At 41.7% G+C, this 25,973-nt stretch overlaps 1 protein-coding gene across 1 annotated transcript in view; it reads right to left on the reverse strand.

Annotated features, from left to right (window-relative positions):
* Positions 1–25,973, reverse strand: part of OBSCN (obscurin, cytoskeletal calmodulin and titin-interacting RhoGEF) — a 188,537-nt gene that overhangs the window by 88,754 nt on the left and 73,810 nt on the right. Inside the window, exons 38-58 of the mRNA XM_072851566.1 lie at positions 25,001–25,267; positions 23,890–24,156; positions 23,020–23,283; positions 22,181–22,447; positions 21,532–21,795; positions 20,324–20,590; positions 18,982–19,248; positions 17,403–17,666; positions 16,358–16,624; positions 15,282–15,545; positions 10,978–11,241; positions 10,375–10,638; positions 9,811–10,074; positions 8,996–9,259; positions 7,221–7,484; positions 5,611–5,877; positions 4,972–5,235; positions 4,088–4,354; positions 2,781–3,047; positions 1,815–2,081; positions 299–565 (exon numbers count right to left, since the gene is read on the reverse strand). Of these exons, the coding sequence (XP_072707667.1) occupies positions 299–565; positions 1,815–2,081; positions 2,781–3,047; positions 4,088–4,354; positions 4,972–5,235; positions 5,611–5,877; positions 7,221–7,484; positions 8,996–9,259; positions 9,811–10,074; positions 10,375–10,638; positions 10,978–11,241; positions 15,282–15,545; positions 16,358–16,624; positions 17,403–17,666; positions 18,982–19,248; positions 20,324–20,590; positions 21,532–21,795; positions 22,181–22,447; positions 23,020–23,283; positions 23,890–24,156; positions 25,001–25,267 (5,577 nt within the window). The remainder of the gene's footprint in view (positions 1–298; positions 566–1,814; positions 2,082–2,780; positions 3,048–4,087; positions 4,355–4,971; positions 5,236–5,610; positions 5,878–7,220; positions 7,485–8,995; positions 9,260–9,810; positions 10,075–10,374; positions 10,639–10,977; positions 11,242–15,281; positions 15,546–16,357; positions 16,625–17,402; positions 17,667–18,981; positions 19,249–20,323; positions 20,591–21,531; positions 21,796–22,180; positions 22,448–23,019; positions 23,284–23,889; positions 24,157–25,000; positions 25,268–25,973) is intronic.

Here is a 25,973-nt window from a genome sequence, read left to right on the forward strand (position 1 = left end):
GCTGCCATGTGACTGGAAGCTGGGGACGAACCATCTGTTCACTCACATGCCTATGATGTCAAGCAAATATTTCAAGCCATGAGTCAAAAATCACAGCTGCCTTATCCTCTCCTGTCCACCAAGTGAATCTTTGCTTCAGTGTATTAATTGAGCACAAGATTTTTTTATGATACCCTTCCTATGCTCTGTGTTTATCACAATAGTTTGTCAGAATTGTTTATCACAACAGTAACAATTATGTCGCAAAATCTTAGCTTCCTAAAGTGAAAATTCCCTTGCCCCAATAAACGGGTCTTGCCTTTCACGGTCAGTTTTGCAGAGCTTGTCTCATCTCCAGCCTTGCAGGAATACTCCCCAGCATCGCTAGGCTCCAGGCGGTGAACACGCAGCTCGCGGAGGGTGCCGTCCTGCCACATTTCATACTTGGAGCTTGAGTGAAGGACGACTCCATCTTTCCTCCACTCCACTTCTGCTTTGCTAATGGAAATCTCACAGCGCAGCCTGGCTGTTCCTCCCACTTCCACTTCTTCATTCTTCAGCTGCTGCTTCAGCTGGGGTTTGATGGCTGCAAAGTGAAAAACAATTAATGCACGATTCATTAGCTTGAATGCCAGCTCTGGACAACTTAGCACAAGGCACCTGGGGTCTGATGTTGCAGAACAAATTTGCATTAAGTGGTTATATGATAATAACAACCCTTTTTTCTCTATAAGAAAACCTGTATTCTGTATATCTGGATAAGGAGAGGGTCAGAAAGTTCCCCAAATATGTTTGTTTCCCATAAAGTCAAGGGCATCCACATTACACCTTTTACACATCTGCTCTGGATATTGGAAACTCCCACATGCATAAAGTTTTTTGGCTAGGCAAAACCTGGTACTTTCTGATTAAAACTAGTGTAAATCTGTTCATTTTTATAGAAATACTCATGACTTCTAACACCATAAAGGATGTAAAGCTTTAAACACATCTCTCATTTCTCTGCTAGATTTTCAAGATCCTAGACCATCAACAGTGAGTCCTTCCAGATGATGCACAAATGGACTGCATTTATTCAAGCGGGCCATGGAACAGCTCACACAACAGCTTGTCACTGATGACAACGAGAAGGGGATATCCACCCTGTGTGTGTGTGAGCAGTTGTGAAAACAGGAATCTCAGTGCTTGGGGTCCCTCTGTCTAAACCCTATTGGGATACATGTAATGCAAGCACAGGGCTCTTTCACTTGTAGCTGATCCAGTGGCTGATTCGTGGGTCAGGTTCAGCCAAGAGGCTGTAGTTGAAAGATTGTGGCTTAGATCAAAGCCACAAGTTGCACCCAACAGTTCGAGATGACCGTTAACATTTCAGGCAGTGATTAATCACAGATATTATTCCTGTTTTGTTTAAACACAGTGTTCTTAAGATCTTCATAGGAGGGCATTACAAAAATTGAAAGTAGTAATTTTTTTTAATGCTTTTGTAAATGACTTATGATTACTTATTGATTCTACTGAACCAGAAATGAATGCAAAGTGCCAAAAGTAAAGATCTATTAGAATTTCAAAATCCCCATGATGCAGAGTTTCTTGCTTTTATCATATCAGAGAAGGGGTCAATACACTGTACACTGTGGTTTACAGGCTTAAATAGCCATTCTACAAATCCTGTCCCATAAGACCCACTTTTCTGTATTCTGATTTATGACTGGGCACCTGATTTCCTCTTTATCTTAACTTTTGGGGTGCCGTATTCACCAATGAATAAAATAATATAATTCACACAATTTTACAAATCCCTTTTATCCTTTGTTCCATTCTGATGCAATGCTAACCATTCACTCTGAGTACTGCTGTGCTTTGCTGGTCTCCTGTATCACACGTGTAATCAGAGGCATCTTCTGGTTCTACATTATGAATCACAAGTTCAGCTGTGCGACCACTTGATTTAATTTCATATTTGGCGCACGGGAAGAGCTCCATGGTGCCTTTCCTCCACTCCACTGTCGCATTATCCTTTGTCAGCTCACACTGGAATTTCACTGCAGCTCCTTCTTCCACCTCCTTGTCCTTGAGCTCCTTTTTGAAAAGAACGGGCAGAGCTAAAGGGGAAAAAAAGAAGCAACAGGAGCTTTTATTGAAGCCTGAGTCAAGTCCTGGTTAACACAGTTAGACTGACACTTCAGGGAACAAGATACTGTGCTTTGCAAGTGCTATATTCCTAGGCAGGATCCATGTTTTCTAATTTGCCTGGAGGTATTAGGAGATCTTGCTGCATCAGAAGCAGCCATCAGCACTTAGAACATTTATTTCCTTTGTTCCTTGACTCAAGCCTTTCCCAGGGTTGAATTCTTTGAATAAATTTATCTTTCAGTCGATCTAACAAAGATCTCAAGAGTAAAGAAGTTCAAAACTCCGTGGACAGCCTTGACAGATCAGGAAGGTCGTTGTCAGTCTTCTTCCAGGATTTGGGAGAAAATATTTTTTTAAATACTTAAACCATGCCATGTGAAATGTCCAGAGGTTATGTTAAAGTGTTGTTCTTTGTTTAATTTCTCCCCAGCCATAAAGCTAGAAAGTACTTCTTCTTAGAACCCAAAACTCAAATGCAGCACTGGAAGAACAAAGTATCATCCTCTTCCATTCTCATTGAAAAAAAAATAAATAATCCTACCGTATCAGATGGAAAGGAAAATATTTATAGGGAAAAAAAATAAGATACCTAAAAATATTAATATTCAAACTGTTGCTTTGCATGTTGGATGAATCTATTGCTTTAGGAGTCAGCTCATACCACCTACCTTTCACATTTAAAGATGCCTTGGTTTCCTGATCCCCAGTATCACAGCTGTATTCTCCTGTATCTTCTAATTTAAGATTATGTATTAAGAGCTCTACCCAGCATTCCCTCTGCCTCATTTCATATTTCTGGCTGGGCTGCAGCCCCACTCCTCCTTTCCTCCATTCCACTGCAGCATTGGGTTTTGACAGCTCACAGCACAATGTAGCTGTACTTCCTTCCTCTGATTCCTTATTTTGAAGGAGTTGCTTAAATGTGACAGGCATTGCTGCAAAATTTGAGAGGGAAATGTTTTAAGAGCGTTTTAGTCCAGAAACAACCCAATCCTACCCGCAGTCTTCAGAAATGGCCTATTCTAATGATCCCACAATCTTTGGGCTGCAGCTCTCTGTCTTGGTAGCAACTTTCTGGAACCATTATGTGAACCAAGAGCTGAGGACAGATGGTGAAATTAGGAAGGATCTGGTCTTAGAAAGTGGTCCACAGAATGGCCTGGTTTGTGATCTGAAGGAGTCAGGCTTTCCTGCAGAAGCATCTCCATGCCAACTAGGGATGCTTTAGTCAAAGACCACTGGGACATGCTCTCTCTTACATGGACCCTTGTTCCTTAATAAAGGTCTGCAAGTTTGCAATATTAAGCAAAGAGTATTTTCGCCCCAAATAAAGCTTCTATCAACATATAAAAGATCAAGTTAGTATGCAAAACACAAGAAGAGGCAGTACAGTAAAAGACAACAATAAAGTGATAAACTGAAGAGGAAATTCAGATTTCAGGAAAGGTCTTGCTCTGGGTGGTAGAAGGGGTGGAGGAAAACAGATGTGGATGCAGTTGTTTGCACTCGAAGTTTATATTTGAGGCTCAAAGCCTCAAGTAATAATACAGCACATTCACATGTTATAGAAATCCTTTATCCCCCAATTGTTGTATCTCTTATCATCCCAATTAGGCATTATGCCCAATTAGGCATTCCTTATGCCTACTGAAGCAATCAACAACCCAAAATAACCATCATCCTGCCTGGCTTATTTTCTGTTATCTATTCCCATATGCAGCCACACTCCCTGCACTCAGAGGGCAGGAGGGCTCATCATAGTTTGACATCATGACAACGTTTAATTGCTTCGATGCTGATTAATCACTCCAGATACTGCAAGCAGAACCTCTCTATGTTGACCACGTGTCATGCTCAAGTAGAATACGTATGCTGGCATGGACCAGCAGCAAAACAAATAAATATCCATAGGGAACACTGAGAGATGCTCCTTTCACTTCATCTCTATTGAGCCAAGGGTCAATACTCTGCCTACCATGTACGGTTACCACAGCCGTTGTCTGCTGATGTCCAGAGTCGCAGGTGTACTTTCCTGAATCATCCAGTTCTAAGTCGTAAATGACCAGTTCAGCAGTGGAGCCCTGCTGCTTCATCTCATATTTCAAACCAGGGTAGAGCGTAGTATCTCCTTTCCTCCACTCTACTGGAGCATTGGGTTTGGTAAGCTCACACCTCAGTGTGGCTGTACCTCCTTCTTCTGCCTCGGTATTCTGAAGCTCTTGTTTAAAAAGTGCTGGTAGGGCTATAAAATAGAAATATAACTTGCAACATACTGCAGTTGGGGTTTGGGAAAAAAAAAGTAGAAAGAAAATGAAAGCACCAAAAGAGCTTTTTTGCAGATGTGTCTAAACCTCCATGCTCTAGATTCAAAGTAGAAGGCTATTTCCTCAGAGAGGCAATAGGAATGTCTGCAGAACAAGAAGAAATCCATTTCAAAAAGCTACATTCGCTGTGAAGTATATACAAGCTTAATCTAATCTATGATCTAAAAACAGCAGAATATTTTTTCTACTATAGAAGTAGCCAACACGTTGCCCTTATCACAGAGGAGTTATTCTGAAGATCAGCAGGGAGTTGTAAGAGTTCGGATTCCCTCTTAAGGCAGGCCACTTGCAGGAGAGATTACAAGTATCCTGACAGTAACATACTGACAAAATGCATTTAGTTCTGCATTGCAATTCCCATTTTCTACCTGGTCTCTCTATTAGGCTGTATAGACCATGCTATTCTGCACGTCTTCCTTATGAATCGTAGCCAAGTCTTCTCCATAAGTGACACTAACACACAGCTTTTATTTTCAGAATAAAAATAAACTGTTTCCCTTTGTTTTCCCCTCTTTTTTTTTTTTTTTTTTTTTACCATTGACTGTCAAAGTGGCAGTTGTCTGCTGATCTCCACACACGCATGTGTAATCTCCAGTGTCCTCCACATCCAGCTCATGGATAATCAGCTTTGCAACAGTACCATCTTGACTCATTTTATATTTGCTGCTCGCTTTGAGCACCTCCTGCCCCTTCTTCCACTCCACCACAGCAGGCCTAGTCAGCTCGCAGTGCAGAGCAGCTGTCCCACTTTCTACAGCTTCTAGGTCCTTCAGGTCTTTTTTGAATTCTGGAGGCAGTGCTGAAGAGGAAAACAATTACCATAGAGAGAGTGAATATTCCTAAAAAAGCAGCTAGATGAGATCCTGGGGGAGAGGATGCATGGTGCACTACTGAGCCCTGATCCAGGTCAGTGGAACACAGTGGAAAAATCTCCCCTGACTTCCCTGGACTCTGCATCAGGGCAAGGAAAGTGAGAAGGACCAGCACAGCTGAGAAGGACAAACACCAACAGGCAGCTCTTTTCCCAATTCAAACAGAAGGAGGAAGAACATGAGCAAACTCCAAAGGAACACAAAAGCCCAAGCAAACAGAAAGGGAATGGGAATATACCATAGCAATAGAGACTTGAGCAGGTCTAAGGTTTGGAGGACCTTAGTCCCCAGGATTACTTTACCATGCACTGTTAAGGCAGCTGTGGTGGTCTTGTCTCCACACACACAGGTATAATCTCCAGTATCATTCAAGTCTAAATTGTGAACTACCAGCTCCACAACACAGCCTTCCTGTCTCATGCTGTACTTGTTGTCTGAGGTAAGGACATGATGGCCCTTCTTCCACTGAACACGGGCAGATGCCTTGCTGAGCTCACAGTGCAAAGTGGCCGTTCCACCTTCTACTGCTTCCTTGCTGGTCATTTCTTCTTGGAAAAACGGAGGCACAGCTGAAGGATGCAGGTAAAAAGTATTACAAACTGAGGATATCTCCAGGGATGGGTGAGAGCAGGAAGTGACAGAGGAAAGTTGTGAAGGTTATGGAAGGGTGAGCATCAGCAACAAAGAGAGGAAAGAGAAATGAAAGCATCCTAGTGGGAATATATACCCTAAACCTTTGGTTTTATGCTGGCTTCCTACCAGCAAAATTGCACGGTCCTCAAGAGATTTACACCTGCTTTCTACCAGTTTCCATGTAAGAAGAACTAAGAATATAATCTCTGAGCCCCTTAATTCACACATGTGTTGATGTCTTCCACAAACTTCATGCCTTTGTACTCTCTTTTCCTACTTACAGAGCAGCCCTGCTTAGCTCTGAGTGGTGGCACAGCTCCTTACTCATCATCATTCCTTCTTGCTTGAGATGCCCTTGAAAAGGTGCACCCAGGGCTCACAGATTCCTCTTGACCCCCCAAAAAATCTCCAGATGCTGAATCCCAGCCTGTTTTCGTGTCTCAGAACATATTTTCCCCACTTTTATTTCCTTGAAATAAATTTGGTGACCTTAACATATGTCCCTCTATTAACTAGGTGAGATAATGGGATATTCCACCTGCTTAACAAGGTTGTATAGCTCAGATCTCAAACTTGATGACTCCATTGTGGTAGAGCTAAGTTAAAATATCCAGGCTAGAAACCAGGTTTAGACTCCTTGATTTTGCACACTTCCCATCTCCAGCAGGGTTAAGCTGAAACACCAGTTTTGTTTGCACAGCAACTGGTTCTTGCAACAAAATAAGACCAGAAGAAGGTCACAGAAAGAATTTATTCTTTCCTGCCTAGAAAAATCAGACTCCCAATGCAAATCCTATCTTTGTGCATTAGGATAGCAGTTCTGGACACAAAACCCAATGTAAACATAACTTAGCACAGAAGAAATTATAACTAACACAGTTTTATTCTGAATACTGGTTATTATGCCCTACATTAAAATGGTAGGTATTGAGAATGCCAGAAAGGAATGGCAAAGAATAAACAGATTTGTGTTTTAGAGAATTAAATGCAGGAAAGGAAAGTGGGTTTATATGCTAGGAAAGGAATGCCAGAAGGGAAAGATGAAAGGATAGCAGGTTTGTGTTTAAGGAAAGGAAAAGACAAAAGGATGGCACGGAAGAATGCAGACCAGTAGTTTCCAATATACACAGCCTGCAGGTCATCAAAGGCGGGGAATACTATTTCAAATTAATGGGACTTCAGTTAATAAGGTTGAACAAACAGACATGGAAAATTGAACGCCTGATAGTAGAGGACAGACATTTCCAGTTAGGAAATAGGAGGTCAAGATAGTTTTTACCCTGTACTGTTAAAACAGCTGTAGTCTGGTGCTCTCCACAAACACAGGTGTAGTCCCCTGCATCCTCCTCGGTTATTTCATGAATCACCAGCTCTGCCTTGGTCCCTTCCTGCCTCATTTTGTATTTCTCACTCTCTTTGAGGATCCTCTGGTCCTTCTGCCACTCCACGGGAGCAGCCTTGGTGAGCTCACAGTGCAGGACAACCTCTCCACCTTCTTCTGCTTCCTCGTTCTTTAGCTCGTCCTTAAAGAGTGGTGGCAGAGCTGAAGGATGCAACATGGACAAATGGTCAGCAGAAAACCAGAATTAGAATCCTAATTTCTTTTTCATGCTTGGGATTATTTCCCCTCATGCCTCCCTTTTTCAGCTGTTACAAACATGCTTAGCTATAGCCAAGTTCAGAAACTCTGAAAGCATCCTTGAAGTGTGACATGGTTTCACTTACCGTAAGGGATCAGTTCCCTGGGTTTCTATTGCTTTTCATGGTGAAAGAACAATACAGAAAGATCCAGATCTTGGGTCAACAGTACTCACAAATAACACTGCTGGATACAGTACTATTTTACCTACACAAGTGTGACTTCTTGGAGGCTAGTATTGTTATTTTCTGTTTTGCTTTTACTAAAAACTTATAGCCCCATCTACATGAAATCAGCCAGATTTCAAAATAAAACTACTTACAGTTTTATTTTGAAGTTTGAAGGGCCATTACATGTAATAAGAATTTCAGGTTCTCACTATTTCCCATTTTGGAAATCAAAACCCAAAGACAAAACAACCTATAGGAAATAACCTTCAGGAAAACTAATTATTAACATTTACCCACAAATGTGCCTTGTGCACAACTACTGTAAGTGGGTACAGGATACAAACAGTACTCCCCAAATGCCTCAGAAAAAGTCCATGTCTCAGGAAGCCTGAGGGGAGTCAGAAGGTTTTGGAATAAAGCTGGAGGGGACAGACCTGGGTCTCTTTGACCAAGTAAGTTCCTCCAAGCCAAGGACTGTTACTCCATTAAAACAGATACTCATTAATGAGAGAAGAGCAGAACATCAGGTAATGAGGTTATTAATGTAACACAAGGATTTATTTCTGGATTGGTTCATTGGGAGCTAGTAGGATAAAGAAGAGTATAACTGCTGATAACTTGTGTTGTTGTTGTTTGTTTTTGGGTTTTTTTTAATACCTAACTGTCAAGGTAGTCTTGATGCCCACACACAGAGGTGTAGACCCCTGCATCCTTCAAACCTAGTTTAGAGGTAACGAGCTCTGAAATGGTAACTCCTAACTCATTCTGCATGTCTGACTTGCTTAAAGAATCTGGTACCCCCAGAAGAAGCCGTGGCCAGGTCACACGGCACAGGGACATGTCCTCTGCCTTCTGCTGCCCCAACTCTCACTTCTCCTTTGAGCAGTGCTTGGAGAGCAGAGGGCCTGACACGCCATACATGTGTGTTTTGGAGAAAACTGTGGTTGGCTGAAGTGAACCATGGGGATGAGGGGGTAAAAAGAACTGGAAAATGTAAGTGTCCAAGAAGAGGGGACTTGGACAGAAAGAAACATCCTGTTCTCTCCTTTTAAAGGTGGGGTAGATTAGTAATGACCCAAACACTTGCCCTGAGCTAGTCTTTCTCAGTAAGAAATGAGCTATACATAGAATGAAGAGAAAGGGGGAAAAAACAAAAGACAAGCTACTGACCCAGGGCAGAAACAGCTGAATTTCAGTGATATCTATCTATAGAACTATTTATTAGTTTTAATAAGGTCTTTTTACCATGAACCGTTAAGGTTGCTGTTGTCTTCTGGTCACCACAAACACAAGTGTAATCTCCAGCATCTTTTACTTCTAGGTCATGAATGACCAGCTCTGCAGTGGTGCCAGGCTGTCTCATCTGATATTTGTCACTTGCTTTGAGGACTTTGGACCCTATTTTCCACTGCACTGGAGCTGCTTTGCTTAATTCGCAACGCAGAGAGACTGATGCTCCTTCTAGGACTTCTTCATTCTTCAGTTCTTCCTTGAAAAGCACTGGCAGAGCTGGGAATGGAAAGTCAATAGATAGTGTATGTAAACTAAGACCTCTGCGTCTGCGATCAGCATCATGAATTCTCAGCTGAAGTTCAAATCTGGCCAAGTCAGGGACTTTAGCCATTGAGGTTGAGGTTATCACTATGATGATCTGGAAAACTAAATCCAGCAGTGACAGTAAGAAAAGAAATGCTGAGCTGACCGGTCAAAGTACAACAGGCTGGATGGTTCAAGATGCTACCTAAAGAATTTATCACAGGGCCATACTCCATGGGGGCAGGACATCTCAGCTGGTCTAACAGGAGCATTCCTAGGCACTATTCCCTTAAACTTACAGCATTCTCTTAAACTCCAGCAATTTGTCTGCACGGAGAAACAGTCATGTCCTCAGCTCCCTTTTCAGGAATATCAGACCAAAATTAAGTGTCAGAACAAGAAGTTCTCCTTTTCTGAACACAATTCCTAGGAAAAAGCCTAAAGCTGATAGGTGAACACTTCGTACAGCAACAGGATGTTTCTGAGAGACAAAAAATGAACAGTCATCTGCAAGATGAATTTACCATTCACTGTCAGAGAAGCCGTGGTGTGTTGGTCTCCACACACACAGGTGTAATCTCCCGCATCCTGCAGCTCTAGATCACAAATTTCCAGCTCAGCAAGCGCATTATCCTGCCGCATGATGTATTTTTCACTTGCCCTGAGCATTTTGTTTCCTTTCTTCCATGACACAGTTGCAGCCTTGGTCAGCTCACAGCGCAGAGTGGCTGTTTGGCTTTCCATGGCTTGCAGGTCCTTCAGTTCTTCTTTGAAAAGCACAGGCAGGGCTGAAGGTCACAAAATGGACAGAGGACATTAAAAATGATACGGCACACACAGGTGATGGGAGGGATTGGGTGGTACAGAAGCAGAGAACATTTTAGGGTGGAAAGGGTTTCCTTTCCTCATAATTCTGAGACATAGGACAAACCATTAGACAGAAACAGAAAAGCAGCCTGGATGCAACCAGATCTTAGAGAGCTTACAAATTTAAAAAAACAAATTCAGCCACAGGTGAACACACAACCAATAGCGATGAGCTGGTAGAGAAAAACATAATAATACAGATATACATATATGTTTTTTACCATGCACTATCAAGGCAGCTGATGTCTCCTGTTCTCCACACACACAAGTGTATTCTCCAGCATCTTTCAATTCTACGTCATGGATAAGCAGCTTCATGACTGTGCCCTCCTGTCTCATTTTGTATTTGTCGCTGATTTTGAGCAAACCGCTTCCCTTTCTCCACTCTACTTGAGCAACCTTGGTCAGCTCACAGCGCAGAGTGGCTGCTTGACCTTCTGTTACCTCCTCGTCCTTCAGGCTCTCCTTGATGCGTGCAGGCAGCGCTGAGGATGCAATGGACAGAGGGTCAAAATGGAGCAGCAAACACAGCCTCCTGGTGAAGGGCAGGGGTGGGGGAAGGAAAGGTGATGGCATCAGCGGGGAGCTGTCTTCAGGCCTGATCTCACATCTACTTTAGGGATCAGGTCCTAAAAACACTTTGTATTAGGAAATGGGATGAAGGTTTTTCCCTCAAATCACGAAATGCAAATTAATTCTCGTGACTATGACATGCAAACTCAGACTCAGAGGAACTATGCAGAGATAACAATGAACATGGAGAAAAAATGAATTCAAACCCCAAGCTCGATAATGAGGACATCTAGATGAAATTGGTTATTTACCATGTACTGCTAAGGAAGCTGTGGACTGCTTATCCCCACACACACAGGTATAATCACCAGCATCATTCTCATTTAGATTATGGATCACCAGTTCTGCAGTGACATCCTTCTGCCTCATTTTGTATTTCCCACTAGGTTTGAGTACTGTGTGTCCCTTTTTCCACTCCACTGAAGCGGTCTTGGTCAGCTCACAGCGCAGAGTGACTACTTCACCCTCTGTGGCTTCCTCATTTCTTAACTCTTCTTTGAAGAGAACAGGAAGGGCTGAGAAACAAAGGAGCAAATATTTTCATCATATGCAGTTCTTGGCCACCAAAAAAATGAACCTTGATGATTACCAGTATCTATCCATGCCTAGTTATTGACATGAGGATCATCTCACAGAAGGAAGATACTAATTTCTGTCATAGCCACAAAAGGGTCTCAAACAGTGGGTCTATTTGCTGATTGGTTTAGAGATGTATGGAGAATAAAGAGCAGGAATGGGAAAACTTCCTGTATGGTCAAAACTATAACTTTCTCAGTGTAATTCAGCCCAGGTAAAGTGATAGAGCAGGTTACACGATGATCAGGAAAAAAAAATAAAGGACAAAAAGAAAAGGCTTTACCTTACATGTTAAGGATGCCTACAGACCTAGCCTGAGAGTTAGAATGAGGCTGAAGAGCAGAATCAGAGACACCTCTTGAAAGTGCTTGGGTAACAATAAAAACAAAAGAGAAGGACAATGAATCCATTGTGGAAAACTGCTGTAAGACCCTCACACCAGGAAGTTCAGGTGCATCCTAACACCCCACCCCTTTTGGAACAACTAATAGAATCATTCAGAGCATCTGACTGGATGGTAATGTGGTAATATGTACTGTGGGAGCAATAAGATGAGACAATGTGTGCTGAGTTTTTGGAATGGGGTGGGGACCACTTTTGGATATAGAATATATATGAAAGAACAGGAGAGGAAGATCTCCAAGTCCTGACTCTGACCAGCAAGAAATAAATATTTGAGAATACAGATGGGGAGGGTAATTGGGCAGACAGCAATTATGAAGGAGAGCTCATGGATTTTAGGACAAGTAATGATGGAGAAGAGCAAAAAGAAATTCTGTGGGCAACAAGAAAGCAAGCTTCAATAATTCAATAATTGTTACTTACGACCAAGCAGAAGCAAACTTAAAGGACAAGGTAGTTTAAGAGAGCAGAAAGCTTCTTGAAGAAAGAATATGAAGGGCATAATCACACAGACTGCCCCACTCCAAGGAGCATCAGGAATAGCCTGCCTAAATCATGAATTGCTCAATGTCCTGAAACTCGAGAGACCTATAAAATACGGGATGTTTAGATGAGTGCAAAAGAAATACTACAGAATATAGAGGCAAAACCAGAATGGACAGTTTCCTGGCATGTCTCAAGGTCAAGGTCAGTTCCCCATTCCTGGACTTTGTCACCTCATGGACAAAGATGAAAGAGGACAACATGAAAGAGGGGCTGAAAGGTAACCTGCAAAATGATGGTGTTATTTGATATCTCCAGACACAGCTGAATGCTGTAGTTTTATCCAGCAACTGGGTGGTGACATCACTACTCCAGGAGCTTTCCATGTCCTCTGCTCACAGTTCAGCTTGTGGCTCTTGGCTGTATCAGAATATTAGCATGCAAATCCCAGGAAACCTGGCCAGCCTGAACTAGAAAGAAGCAGAAATAAAACGATGACATTCTGTAGGTAGATTAGAAGGAAGAAAAACAACAAGAGAGAAGTTGGTCTACTAACTTTCAGGAATGTAAGTTGATGGTAGGTAAGACAGGGAAAGCTGAAGTGTTTAATTCCTTTTTCTTCTTTAATATTAAAAGTTAATGATAGCTAAGAAGTAATAGGAATTCTGGCTAGGATCAGAAAAAAACAGATTAGAGAACATTTAAATAAACTGAATATTCTCAAAGCACCTTGGTGTGATGAAATTTGTCCTGGAATACTTAAGGTACAGGCTTAACCAATATTAGACATTAACAGTTACACTGGAGAAATAAAAAAGAATGGGTGATGTTCCACAAGTATAGAAAAAATGGAAACTCAGAGGTGGAAAAGGCCTCACAAGTTGAAACGCACACATATATTTCTCACCATGTAAACCAAGAGTCTAAGCTCCCAGGACAGTCAAGAAAGATCCAGACAAAGTCAACGGATCCAATGGAGCTACCTGCTGACCAAATGTAAATGTCTGCTACCTGGCGAACTGGATGTCTCCCTGGCTTCCATTGACTGTGTTGATTAGATCTCCATTGACAACAATAGGAATTTAGGAACACTCACCAGTCTTGATCTACAAGCTGAATCCCACCCACAGTGCTTGTGTCTTGGAAAAAAGGGGGGAGAAGAGGAAGGCAGAGAAAGGATCCAAGGAGCTACAGCCATTTCAGCTTAACTTTAATTCTTTGAAAACCATTGTAGCAATACACTTGGTCTTGCCAAGAGCTTTTCTTTTGGTGGAGTGGACCAGTGTAATACTTGTTGATATAGGTTAATGAACTTCAGTGAGAGAGAGACACAGTATATGCTGTACACCTTGATTTTAGTAAAGCTCTTTAACGACAGTAGGAAGCACTACCAGTTTGGAAACCACAGTCAAAGAATATTCAACTGTGATTTACACTCACAATGAAAGAATGAGTTGAGCAGAGTTCCTCAATACTCTGGAGTCCAGTATTATTCAGCATTTGCTTTAGTGGCTTGGACTATGAAATGCAGAGTAGCCATTAACTTTGCAGATGGTCTCAAGCTAGGAAGGGAGAGAAGCTGAAAGCACTTTGTTAAACAGGATTAGGATATGGAAGATCTTGATGAAAAAATAGGCTGCAATTCAGCAAGAGCAGGTGCAAAATACTATATTTAGGAACAATCAACAACACAAATACAAGATGGGGAACAATAGGCAGCAGATCTGCAGAGACAGATTTGGGTTTACCAGAGATCATGGAGCAAATGCAAGTCAAAAAATGCACTTTTGATGTGAATAAACCAAGCATCATAATAGGGAAATATAAAATGGAGTGTCATATGCAAGACACGTGAAGTCCTTCCATGCTACTCCAGTCTGGCAGAGCCTCAGATGGAGTGCTGTAGTCTGCTTTTGGCCACCACACTTCTAGAAAGATGTGGATTAACTGAAGATGATCCAGAAAGCAACAAAGATGAGCTGAAGTCTAGAAAACATGACCTATGAAGAAAGAGTGAAAGGATTGAAGGTGCTTAGTCCAGAAAAGAGAAGACAGAAAGGAGACATGATATAAGTTTTCAAATCTTTCAAACAGCGGTAAATAGCAAATATTTATTTCTACAGGATATGGGACAAGACGTAATGACTTAAGCCAGCTCGAGAAAGACTTTTGTTGAAATTAAGAAGAACTTTCTGGCAGTATTGATGGCTAGGCAGTGGAATGAGTGTCCAGGGGAACTGCAAATTCTTCAGCACTGGAGTGAGGCTATGTAGACATGATGGTGACTTGGGGCTCAAAGATGGACTAGATGACCTGTAGAGGTCCTTTCCAATTCTATTTTCCATGGTTAAATTGGAAGTTCAAGACTGAAGCCATCCTTGTTTTACTGGTAAATATGAAGATGAAAAAGTCTGGGCAGTAAAAAGAAATCAACTCATTGACCTACTGAATTTCCAGGTGAGAAACATGGCCAAAACTACTTCCTACTGTCCTATGTTAATAGTGGAAATAAAGTTTCCCTCTCTCCCAAGGAAAGTTTGCAGATGAATTTGACTGAGGAGTGTGAAGCACTCTCACACTATAATGCTGAGTATTGTGCAATACCAGAATACAAATTTACATGATCCTTGGCCAGAGTTATATAGAAAAGTTGCATTCAATCAAGTTTTGTTTGCATTACTTAAAATTATCTGTCCTAATGTAATCCTAATGTAACTTGAAATCTAAGATTGCTCTTTTGAAGGATTATGAATGCTCCTGCTGCTCCATCTCTCTAAGCTTAAGTCAAAAGTAAGTAAAACAGAACAAAAAACGCAAGCATGTGGCATCTTTCAGCCTTCAGTGTGGTGCAAAGCAGTATAGCTGTGCACCAACAAGAGCAAGGAGAAGAACAGAGGGAAAATGTTAGTATAATCAATGGAACTACAATTCTAGTTAGAATTAGATAAAAATCACAATAAAAACAAGAAACTGTTACCAACAGAATTAATGATGGCAAGATTAGAGAAAGAACTCATTGCATGTCAGTACTGAGGCTTCCAGAGGAAACAGGAGAAACATCACACACAAAATTTCTCATTTCTGTTTTCTTTACCATGCACTGTCAGCGCTGCAGTAGTCTTCTCATCTCCACACACACAGGTATACTCCCCAGCATCCTTGACTTCTAAGGCATGGATCAGCAGTTGTGCTGTAGTACCTTCCTGTCTCATAGTATATTTTTCACTGAATTTGAGCACTTTGTGTTTCTTTTTCCACTCCACAGAGGCCGCCCTAGATAGCTCACATTGTAGCATGGCTGTTCCACCTTCTGTGGCTTCTTCATTCTTCATCTCTTCCTTGAAGTGTGCAGGCAAGGCTGAGGGGTTCAAAATAAGCAGAACGTATGACCATGGCAGCTATCCAGGTAACTGTTTATCTGTGGTCTGTCAACCACACGTGACAAGCAAAGCCTTCCCCAATCAAATAGGATTGATAACCACTCTGGGAAACATATGATGGTGACCTTGGAAAGCTGGAGAACACCTTGTTCATAGTCAGCTTTTTTTATGGTATGGTCTATAGCATGAAATGGAGAACCACACCAGTCTCAACTTCAAACTCTGCAAGACTGAGGCCTGCCTTACTTTGGGTATTGCCTGGCACAATGGAAAATAAAGCCTAACTAGAATGTCTACATTCTATTGCAGCGCAAATCATTACAGAAAAAGATCATAAATGAAAGTATATCTGAGGCATCAATCTCACTTTTCCGTGATGTTTCTCCTCAGATAGTGGTCTAGCAGAACTTGACTGTCAAATTATTCTGACACACTTAAAACCGTATCAAAAATATCTCATCACCAAATTGTAATATTCTCAACTTTAGGATTGTAACATCTTTACAACCAACATCACAATAATATGATTTTCCTTTTTTAGCAACTACTAACATGAACGTCAAAGGAATGAGTTAGTATCACAATGAATATCTGAAATTTTTGCAACAAATACCTGATCTTTGCCTGATACTGAACAGTGCATTCCCATGTTTATGCCCATGTCCAACCACATGTTGCTAAATTCATCAGAAACGGGGCTGCAATTTCAAAGTTGATACTACTATGCTCTTAAAAAAACAGCTGGTTGAAAATAATACACTTAATTTGATTTTTTTTTTTTTTTTTTTACCATTCACTTTTAGTGCAGCAGTGGTTTTCTGATCTCCATAACAGCATGTGTAATCTCCAGCATCTGTCAGATCTAAATCACGGATCACGAGCTCAGCAGTTGTGCCCTCACATCTCATGGTGAATTTGTCATTTGGCTCCAGGGCTCTCTCTCCTTTCCTCCATTCCACGGCAGCTGCAGGCTTGTTCAGTTCACAGCAGAAAGTGGCCACGCCATTTTCTGTGGTTTCCACGTTCTTCAACTCTTTTTTAAAATGTGGAGGAAGGGCTGAAGATCACAGGTGAAGAGAGAGCACTTCAAAACTGAGGAAATACTGCATCTTGACTGCTTCACTGGATTAAAACCCTTTAATCTCTACAAGTTTTAGAATATATAGTACCTGAGAGGCAAACTATGATTCCAAGGGCATCCCTGCCTTATGCTTTGCAACACACCACATTCAGCATGTCACAGCTGAACTGGAAATCAGTGTTGTAAAACTCTAATTTCAGTACTGGAAGGTACGCTTTAAAGGCATTTTAAGGTCTAAATAACAGAAAGCTGACCCCAAGCTTTCAAGGAACTCTGCACAGCCCTGTCTTAAGATCAGATGAACAATTAAAATGAACACTATGTTTTTTAAAATTACAGGCTGCAAGGTATCATTCTCACCTGCCTTTCTCAGTTGTTATCATAACACAGCAACTTTAAATTCCATTCAAGAAAAACAAGTGACATCTCAGTGATTGCCTAGAGAAATTAATTAATGGAAATACTGAAAGTGCTATTTATGACTTCACCGAGGTCTTCATTATCTGCTTCCAGATTCTATTAACATGAAAGAACAGGGACAGAAAAGGCTGTATGGTGCTATTTATGGTGCTATGGTGCTTCCTAAGAGAAGGACTTTCAGTAAAAGAAGGACTTTCAGTAAAAGATATTCCCAGTGGTTGATACAGCTGTCATAACAATTTAAAATAATAGATGGGATCAAGACCAGTTTGTGATTCTGCATGAGATCACAGATGACAAAGCAGAAAATCCCTATTAAACTTATGTATTTTACCATGCACTGTCAGGGATGCAGTAGTCATCTTGTCTCCGCACACGCACGTGTAATCTCCCGCATCTTGTTCCTCCAGGCTATGGATTGTCAGCTCAGCAATGGTATCCTTCAGTCTCATTTTGTACTTCTCACTAGGCTTGAGAACCTTTTGCCCTTTCCTCCACTCCACTGGAGTGGGTTTAGTTAGCTCACACTGCAGAACAGCCGTCCCGTTTTCTGTGGCTTCCATATTGATAAGTTCTTTTTTGAACAGTGCAGGCAAAGCTATGGGACGTAATATAAACAGAGAGTACATCAAAACCATTAACCAGACCTTGAGGAAATTAGGACTAGGTCCTGAGGCCAGTCCTTCACTATTACAGGAAAACAAATCATATAGTCTTGAAAACTGCATTTTTTAGAAAACTCCTGCAGGATCTCACAGGGATAATTGCCACCATGACCTGCCTCTAACATTGACTTATGCAGCATGCTCATCATTTCCCAGCTGATTCCAGTAGTCCTCTCTACCTATTTCAGTCTGAATTCATCTGTCTTGAACATTAATGACCTGACTTTTGATTGAAAGTCATTGCCCCGGATGACGGCACTGCTAGCTGGAGATCTCTACCTTTCCTGACACCATAATTTATCTTTCTTGTTCAGAAAAAAAAATCAGTAATATAACTTCAGGTGCACCTTTAAGCCATAATTTCCGAGGACATAATGGCTCTAATATCAGGAATACAGAGTTTTTTTTCTAGCAGCATTCAGCATACTTTGTGGTGTGCCACCAAAGTAAAAAGGAAATGACTTATGCAGGGAAGAAAGTCCCAGCTCAGAGGAGGGGAGGAACAGAAGTACCTCCAGCTGGGAGAAAGAAGAGGAAGCAAAAGTGTGCAGAAAGCCTGAGAGAAGAGAGTTTTGCCTCCACAGTTTTGCCCCTGTCCTTAGAAGCATCTTATCCTTAAGATATATCTCAAATAAAAACTATTCTTTCATCTATTGGAACTATATAAGAACTGTCTCTGCTGGAGAGGCAACCAAAGCTTGTCACTATTCACCATGGCAGAGACAGGAACAAAATCTGTCTCACTACTCCCTAAATCAGGACCTGCGGAATAATGGTTTGGGGTTTTTTTGGAAAGTAGTATTTCCTCAGCAGAATATATCACAGTCCCACAAAGGAGGACAGTCATTCATTCCTGACTGGGAAAACCTCTCACTAACTGAACTCAGCGTTTTTAAAGATCATTCCTTCAAGTTAAGCACCGAAATCCACTGACATCAGTGAGACGCAAGGACAAACCCTCTGAGAACAAGCTTGCTGCTGGAGGTCTGCTCACTTTTGGCCTTACACACAGGTGCCTTTTCACTTTTAAAAAGTGAAGACTAAGATGAGAAATTCTCACAACTCTTCTTTACTTTGCTACAAAGCCACTAGTTTCAAACTGCCAGACAGTGGGAGATGGGATGAAACAGCCAGCAAAGCAAGAAAATGCTGCAGAGTCAAAACATCAAAGCAAGTGGGAAAGAGACCTCTCGGAGAAAAGGGAGCTCCCTGAGATACTGCTATCATAACAGAGAACGGCTTTTTTACCATGGACTGTCAAGACAGCCGAGGTCTTCTGATCTCCACACACACAGGTATATTCTCCTGTATCTTCTACCTCCAGATCTCGGATCAACAGCTCTGCAGCGGTATCTTCTTGTCTCATCCTATACTTATCACTAGGTTTGAGTGTCTTGTCCCCTTTTTTCCACTCCACCGGGACCCCGACCTTGCTCAGCTCGCAGTGCAGAGTGGCTGTTGCACCATCTGTGGCTTCTCTGTTCTTCAATCCTTCTTTGAAAAATGCAGGCAAAGCTGAAGGACAGCAATATGAGCAGTGAGATGTAACGCCCCAAAGAGTTAAAATTAACCATCGATGTTTAATTTTCTTTTTCCCTCTTATCATGAACTGATTTATCAATACAGATTCTCAACAGTTTCCATGAATCAGTATGAGGAAAGAAATGCCATCACCAGGAAAGTACTCAATGCTTGCAGTAATCTGTAGAGATATTTCACATGTACTCAGCCACAAATCAATACAGACAGAAATAGAAAACCAAATTTTTTTCCTGTGAAATTTCAAGCAAAAAGAATAAATACTAATTTGAAATTTCTGAAAAAAAAAAATTGGTTTTCTTATATGACTTTTTAAGCCATAATGGGAGGATGTTTGCTATGTTTTCACATACTTGAGCAAATGAAAAGACACTGTCCATTAAAAAATGAAACACTGGAGTTTCATTCTAAATGACAGTTTGAAATGAAATTGTTCATTTCAATACATGGTAGGAAAACAACCATTTTCACCTGAACTGACATATCCTTTCAAACATGTCAGTTGCAGTAAAAATCAAAGTTCTCCCTGGGAATGGTCATTCCTTAGAAGGTTTGGGCTTGCTTTATGTAGGAGAGTAACTGAATGCAATGACAACTGGCCCATATGTATAAAAGCACTTTGTTGTCCCAGGAATGGAGTATGGGAATAAGATTCCAGGGAATAACCTAACCTTTGGGAATTTTATGAAGCCTTAAAAATCACTAAGTCATAGTCCCTTCGAGGCAACCCATTTTATTGGGCTTGAGCATAAGGGGGAGTCTAATAAATGAACTTTCAAGGGGAAAAGCAAAATGATGGACCCTAATTAAAACAGTAGGGGCAGTCTGGGTTGCCTATATGTTTCGCTGAGCTTGCACACTGATACCCCTCTTGTGCCATGCACCCCGGACGTACTGACGCCAATGGGAGCGTCACTTCATTGGCATCAGTGACCTGTGGATAAGGGTCTGGCAGGAGGAAGGAGATGGTAGGGTAACCAGGTGTCTCTCCAAATGAAGAGAGAAAACAGGATAGTTACTTTTAGCATGTGTCTTGTTTTGTTTGTTTTACCATGTACTGTTAAAACTGCCATAGTCTGCTGGTCTCCGCACACACAGGAATAATTTCCAGCATCCGTCATCTCTAGATTTCGGATTATAAGCTCAGCAACGACACCTTCACGTTTCATTTTATACTTGTCACTTGACTTGAGGGTCTTGAAGCCTTTCTTCCACTCCACATTAGCAGCAGCCTTGTTCAGCTCACAGTGCAGAGAGACACTTTTACCTTCTGTGGCTTCTTCATCTGTCAGTTCTTTGGTGAAAAGAGCAGGCAGGACTGCAGAGTAAATGCAATATGGACACAGCATCAAAGCTGAGAAAGCCTGACCCATAATCTACTACTCTCTTCTCTTATCTCCCTGAACCTGCATGTCACTGAAGCCACAAGACCTTCTTCACACTCCAGGATTTTGTTCCAGCCTCTAACCTTTCAAGAGATTTCAGTCTGATTTTTAATTTTTTGTCCTCACACTTTAAAACTTGCTTTAAAAGCAAGCCTGTCTATCTGCAAACTTAGCTTACAAGTCATCTGTCCTTTACTTTATATGCCATAGAATCAAAGGGGTAAAATTAGAGGCCGTATTTCAATATGAGACCCAAAGCATTTTGTTTCCTTTGAGAAAAACAGCGTTCTACAGAAGTGCCTGGTTCATGGCACTGTCTGTATTTTTAGAAACAGAGCCCCTTGAAACAGAACAGTTACAAACATGCTGTCAGCTTTCTGAAGAGACAAAGTACATGCTTTGGAAGAGTTAAGCTAAAATTGTTATAAAAGGGCTGGGAATAGCAGGAGAATAAAAAGGCAATTTTTCATTAAGATAGTCCTTGTGTAGCATCATACATTGATGAAAACTTGTTCCTCTTAGGAGCAACAAGTGTAACAGTCTAAGTAACAAAAAGTAAATATTATTCTGACTTTTAGGTCAATCCCTATGGGAAAACTTTTAAACAAGCAGCTATACTGGACTAGGGAGATTGTGTTGAGTTGGGGACCTGTACTCCACTTGTCATTTGAACATAGCACCTAGGAAGACAAACAGCACATCAAGAGGGCATCAGGTGAAAGGAGAGAAAGAGAAGGAAAACAGGATAGCAAAATGAATCAGCAGGGGGGACGACAGAAAGTATACAGGGACCAGATGAAACATGAGAAAAAGAAGAAGAGAGTTTGGAATTATACAGGTTTACTTGGGACATGTGCCGAGAATTTCTTTTTACCATTTACTGTCAAAGCAGCCGTAGTCTGTTGATCGCCACACACACAGCTGTAATCACCAGCGTCTGCCAAATCCAAATCCCGGATCATCAGCTCCGCAAAGGGACCTTCCTGCTCTATTTTATATTTTTCACTTGGCTTGAGGACCATATTCCCCTTTCTCCACTCAACCGGGGCTGATTTGCTCAGTTTACAGTGCAAAGTGACTGCCTCCCCCTCTGTAGCTTCCTTGTTCAACATTTCTTCTTGGAAGAGGATAGGCAAGGCTGAAGGATGCAATACCAACAGAGAAGGAATCAGCACTAGAACGAAATTAACTGGACTCTGCCATGAGTTACTGGGCTGCAGTGTATACATTTAACAAAAAATGCACTACTGCGAGGTGGATACAGTTGAAAGGGGGGTAAAACCTCCTAGAGTAGAGAGAAATAAATTAGAGAAAACAATATACAACATAGCTGTGCTGTCTCAAAGCAAAAAAAAAAAAAAAAGCACAAGGGAATATTCTCTAATAGGGTGACTCTTTGGCATCACAGAGCCGAGAATATGAAACCTCTAAGAAATCACACTGACCAAGCTTTGGATGACCAGCAAATGCTGTCAAACACACTAAGTTTGGGGCTTAATGAGCAAAATGGGTAGAACAGTTACCATTCACTCTCAAGGCAGCTGTTGTCTTCTGGTCTCCACACACGCAGGTATAGCTCCCAGCATCCGTCAAGTCTAAGTCTTGGATAATCAGCTCAACAAAACGCCCTTCCCGTCTCATTTTGTATTTGCTGTTTGGCATCAGCACCTTCCCGTCCTTCCTCCACTCGACTGAGCCCACTGCCTGGCTCAGCTCACACTGCAGTGTGGCCGTCCCGCTCTCGGTGGCTTCCTCGTTCTTCAGCTCTTTTTTGAAACGGACTGGCAGGGCTGAGAGATGCAGAATGAAAAGGGATTGCAACCCAAGACCCTGCCCAGATCTCTGGTCAGAGGCTGAATTGTGATTTATCGTATGACCTAAGCCTTATTCCAACACTCTTATCCTTAAGCACATCCTGCCTTTTTTTATGGATGGTAAAAAAAATTCTCTAGTAAATTGTTCTGTGGGAATCAAAGTACACGTGATCTTGATTGGGATCATGCATACAAATGACAAACTTATCATCATCATGAAAGGCGATGAACCCTCCTTAACAGAAAATCCCAAGGAATCTTATGTTTCCATACTAAATCAGGAAAACATACGTGCATGTTAGCACCCTTCACTTGAGGAAAGGTAAGAAGACAACACAACACACACACATCCAACACTGGAAATAATGAAAGCTGATCTTGGATGGATATTGGGGAAAGGAGTGACATAGCAACATGAAAAAGTGGAAGGATGAAAAAAGTAGAAGCAGAACATGAAGGTAGGTGTTGTGAGGGAATGTACAGAGAGGAGGAGGCAAGAGATGGACAAAAACATTCCAGAGTTTCACAGGTTATTTCTGACTTTTTACCATTCACTGACAAGGCTGCTGTGGTTTTTTGGTTCCCCACTACACATGTATAGTCTCCAGCATCCTTTGGGTCCAGATCGTGAATCAGCAGCTCAGCCACCGTGCCCTCCTGTCTCATCCTGTACTTGTTACTTGGCCGGAGAAGAGTGTGCCCCTTCCTCCATTCCACAGGGGCCTCTCTGCTCAGCTGGCATTGCAGGGTGGCGGTCCCACCCTCCACAGCTTCCACGCTCTTCAGCTCTTCTTTGATGAGCACAGAGATGGCTGAGGAATGAAGCATTCTCATTTTACTTTAGGAGCATCATTACCAGCTGGTGATCTCATACGGGACTTAAAGCCAAAACAAATTCTCTTGGCACAGCTAATAAGCTCTGACCTACCTGCTTGTCCAGGACTCTACTTGACTTTACAATAGCACACCATGGGTTTGGGAGGAAATAAAACCAAAACAATTATTTCCCAATAATTAGAGTATTGAAGTAATTACCCTTCTGCTGCCCAAATGCTGTTGGTCACAGACGCATGAAAAACTTGCTGAGAAAGTGCAAAAAGGAATTGCACATTCTTCAACAAAATGTGTAGCTGAGGCCCTTACCTCCTGGCTTAGAGCTCAGACAAGCTCCTCTATCCAGAGCAGAAAGCAGAACAGTTCTTTTAGAGGCAAAGAAAGATACCTTGTTATCAAGGATATTTGTTTTAGCATCAAGTTATTGTCCTAGAAAATAGAGAACATAATGGACCCAGCGAGAGCTGCCTTTTGTTTAAACTGATCCCTTTTAATCTTAATTCTCACTATAAATGTGCAGGAGCTAGAGCAGGACCATGGCAAGAACAACAACAAATAGTCACAAGCAGGTGTCTTATTCCTACCATGGATTTTGACTTGGGCTGTGGTCTGCTGGTCTCCAGTGTCACACGTGTATCTTCCTGCATCTTCTGGCTCTGCATTATGAATCACCAGCTCTGCCACTGTCCCCTTCTGCTTCATTTCATATTTGGCACTTGCCTGGAGCGTGGCTTCTCCCTTCTTCCACACCACGGTGGCATCAGCTTTTGTGAGTTCGCAGCGCAAGGAGACAGATTTCCCCTCTTCCATTTCCGTGTTCTCCAGGGCTTGTTTAAAAAGGACAGGCACAGCTAGAACACAGAACCAGGGATTAGGACATGCCCTCTTGACCTGCTATACAACAAGCGCCCCTTAAAACTAGTCCTTTTCCAAATGAGAAGAGCCACTCTAGACCCTCCCTTGGCTATGTAACAAAGTGATTCTGCTTGGGAGCAGGAATAAATCTCTCCCCCAGATGTTATCATCTCACTGGGATTCCTAGGACTATGGGGGAAGTTTCTCTCATCTTTAATAAGGACACCTTCAGAGTCCTCTGAGCATCCTCACCTAACAAATTCCCTGCTGCTGCAGGGCTCTGTGACAGTATTCACGCCCTATATCTCTCCTGCTTTCTGCTCCAGCACATACTACTTTTGCTATACCACTAAAGGTACTGTATTTGTTTCATGGTATTGGGGAATGCCGATGGCATCTGAGAGCCTTTAAAAAAGGATGCTTTGGGGAGTTTGGGGGTCTAAACATTAATCAGAGACTGGACTTGACTTATGTTTTCAGGTTCTTCTTGTGCTCCCATGCTCCTGACCTCCAACTCTAACTCCAATTGTAATCACAGCCATGTAAAAAAGCTGATAGGTCAGGAACTATGGGTAGGGTATGTAGGGTCTAGAAAATGAACCCTTTGCACTTACTTATTTTCTGTTCAGTAGGAAGTTACAGATTTAAAATCCCAGATGCATAACATGAGATTACATGAATGAAATATATACAGGTGCTTACAAGTATGCAATATTACCATTAAATTTTACGTATGTATTTGTAGATGGCACTGCCACAAAATGCTGTGACGTTTTTGTAATAGAAGATCTATTAAGCAATGCATTAAGAAAGCATGGCAACATATCTAACTCTGCCTACCATTTACTTTCACCCGAGCAGTGGTCTTCAGTTCCCCAGTGCTGCAGGTATATTCCCCAGAGTCTATTGATTTGACATCTCGAATAATGAGCTCTGCCACAGTACCACACTGCTTAAATTCATACTTTTCACTGGCATAGAGAACAGTGTCTCCTTTCATCCATTTCACTGGGGTATCAGGTTTGCTGAGCTCACAAGTCAGCTTGACTTGTTTTCCTTCTTTAGCTTCTTCATTTTGGAGCTCTTGCTTGAAAAGGACTGGCATTTCTGAAAAAGAACATTGCAGATGTTGATTGGAAATAACTTTTTCCTTTTTGTTTCAGACTTTGCTATTCAAATAGAAAACCACAGGAATGGAAAAGCACTAGCAAACAGTAAACAGATTCTTACAGCTCACATCTGGCTGCCAGCACTCTACAGCAGCAAAAGATATTTGAGACCATATGCTTTTTTTCCTTTTAACCACTGTCTGTACTATTGAAGACATTGCGACTATTACTGTTGTCTATATTAACATTAGTGGCAGATGCTGCCCTGCTATTAATGACGCAAACAGCATGTTGCAGATGGGTGGTCAGAGCTGGACCACTGGCACAAAAAACATGAAACTTTACTGAGGTTAACTTGCACATAACACAGAGGACACAAATGGCAAAGCACTTCTGTCATTACCAGCAGTATGGATTTCTCATGATAAAGAACCTCACAACATATTTTGATCAGACATGAATACAGACTTAAAAACAGCACAGAGCATACACAGAGAGGAAAGCACAGCTGTATATGAAAGGGTCCCTGTGGCGATTCCTATGCAGGCTCTATCACAGCCTGGGATTCAAGGCTTCAAGGTGAGCTAGTGTAGAGAAGGCACTTATTGGGGAAAAAAAACCTCAGCTGAAGTCTTTTGCCTTCAGGTCATGAAAAAAACCCAATTTCTTCCTGGCTTCTGCTGTCTTATGAATATGCAAGTCAG

This window comes from Ciconia boyciana, chromosome 2 (assembly GCF_034638445.1).
Source record: "Ciconia boyciana chromosome 2, ASM3463844v1, whole genome shotgun sequence".
NCBI lineage: Eukaryota > Metazoa > Chordata > Aves > Ciconiiformes > Ciconiidae > Ciconia > Ciconia boyciana.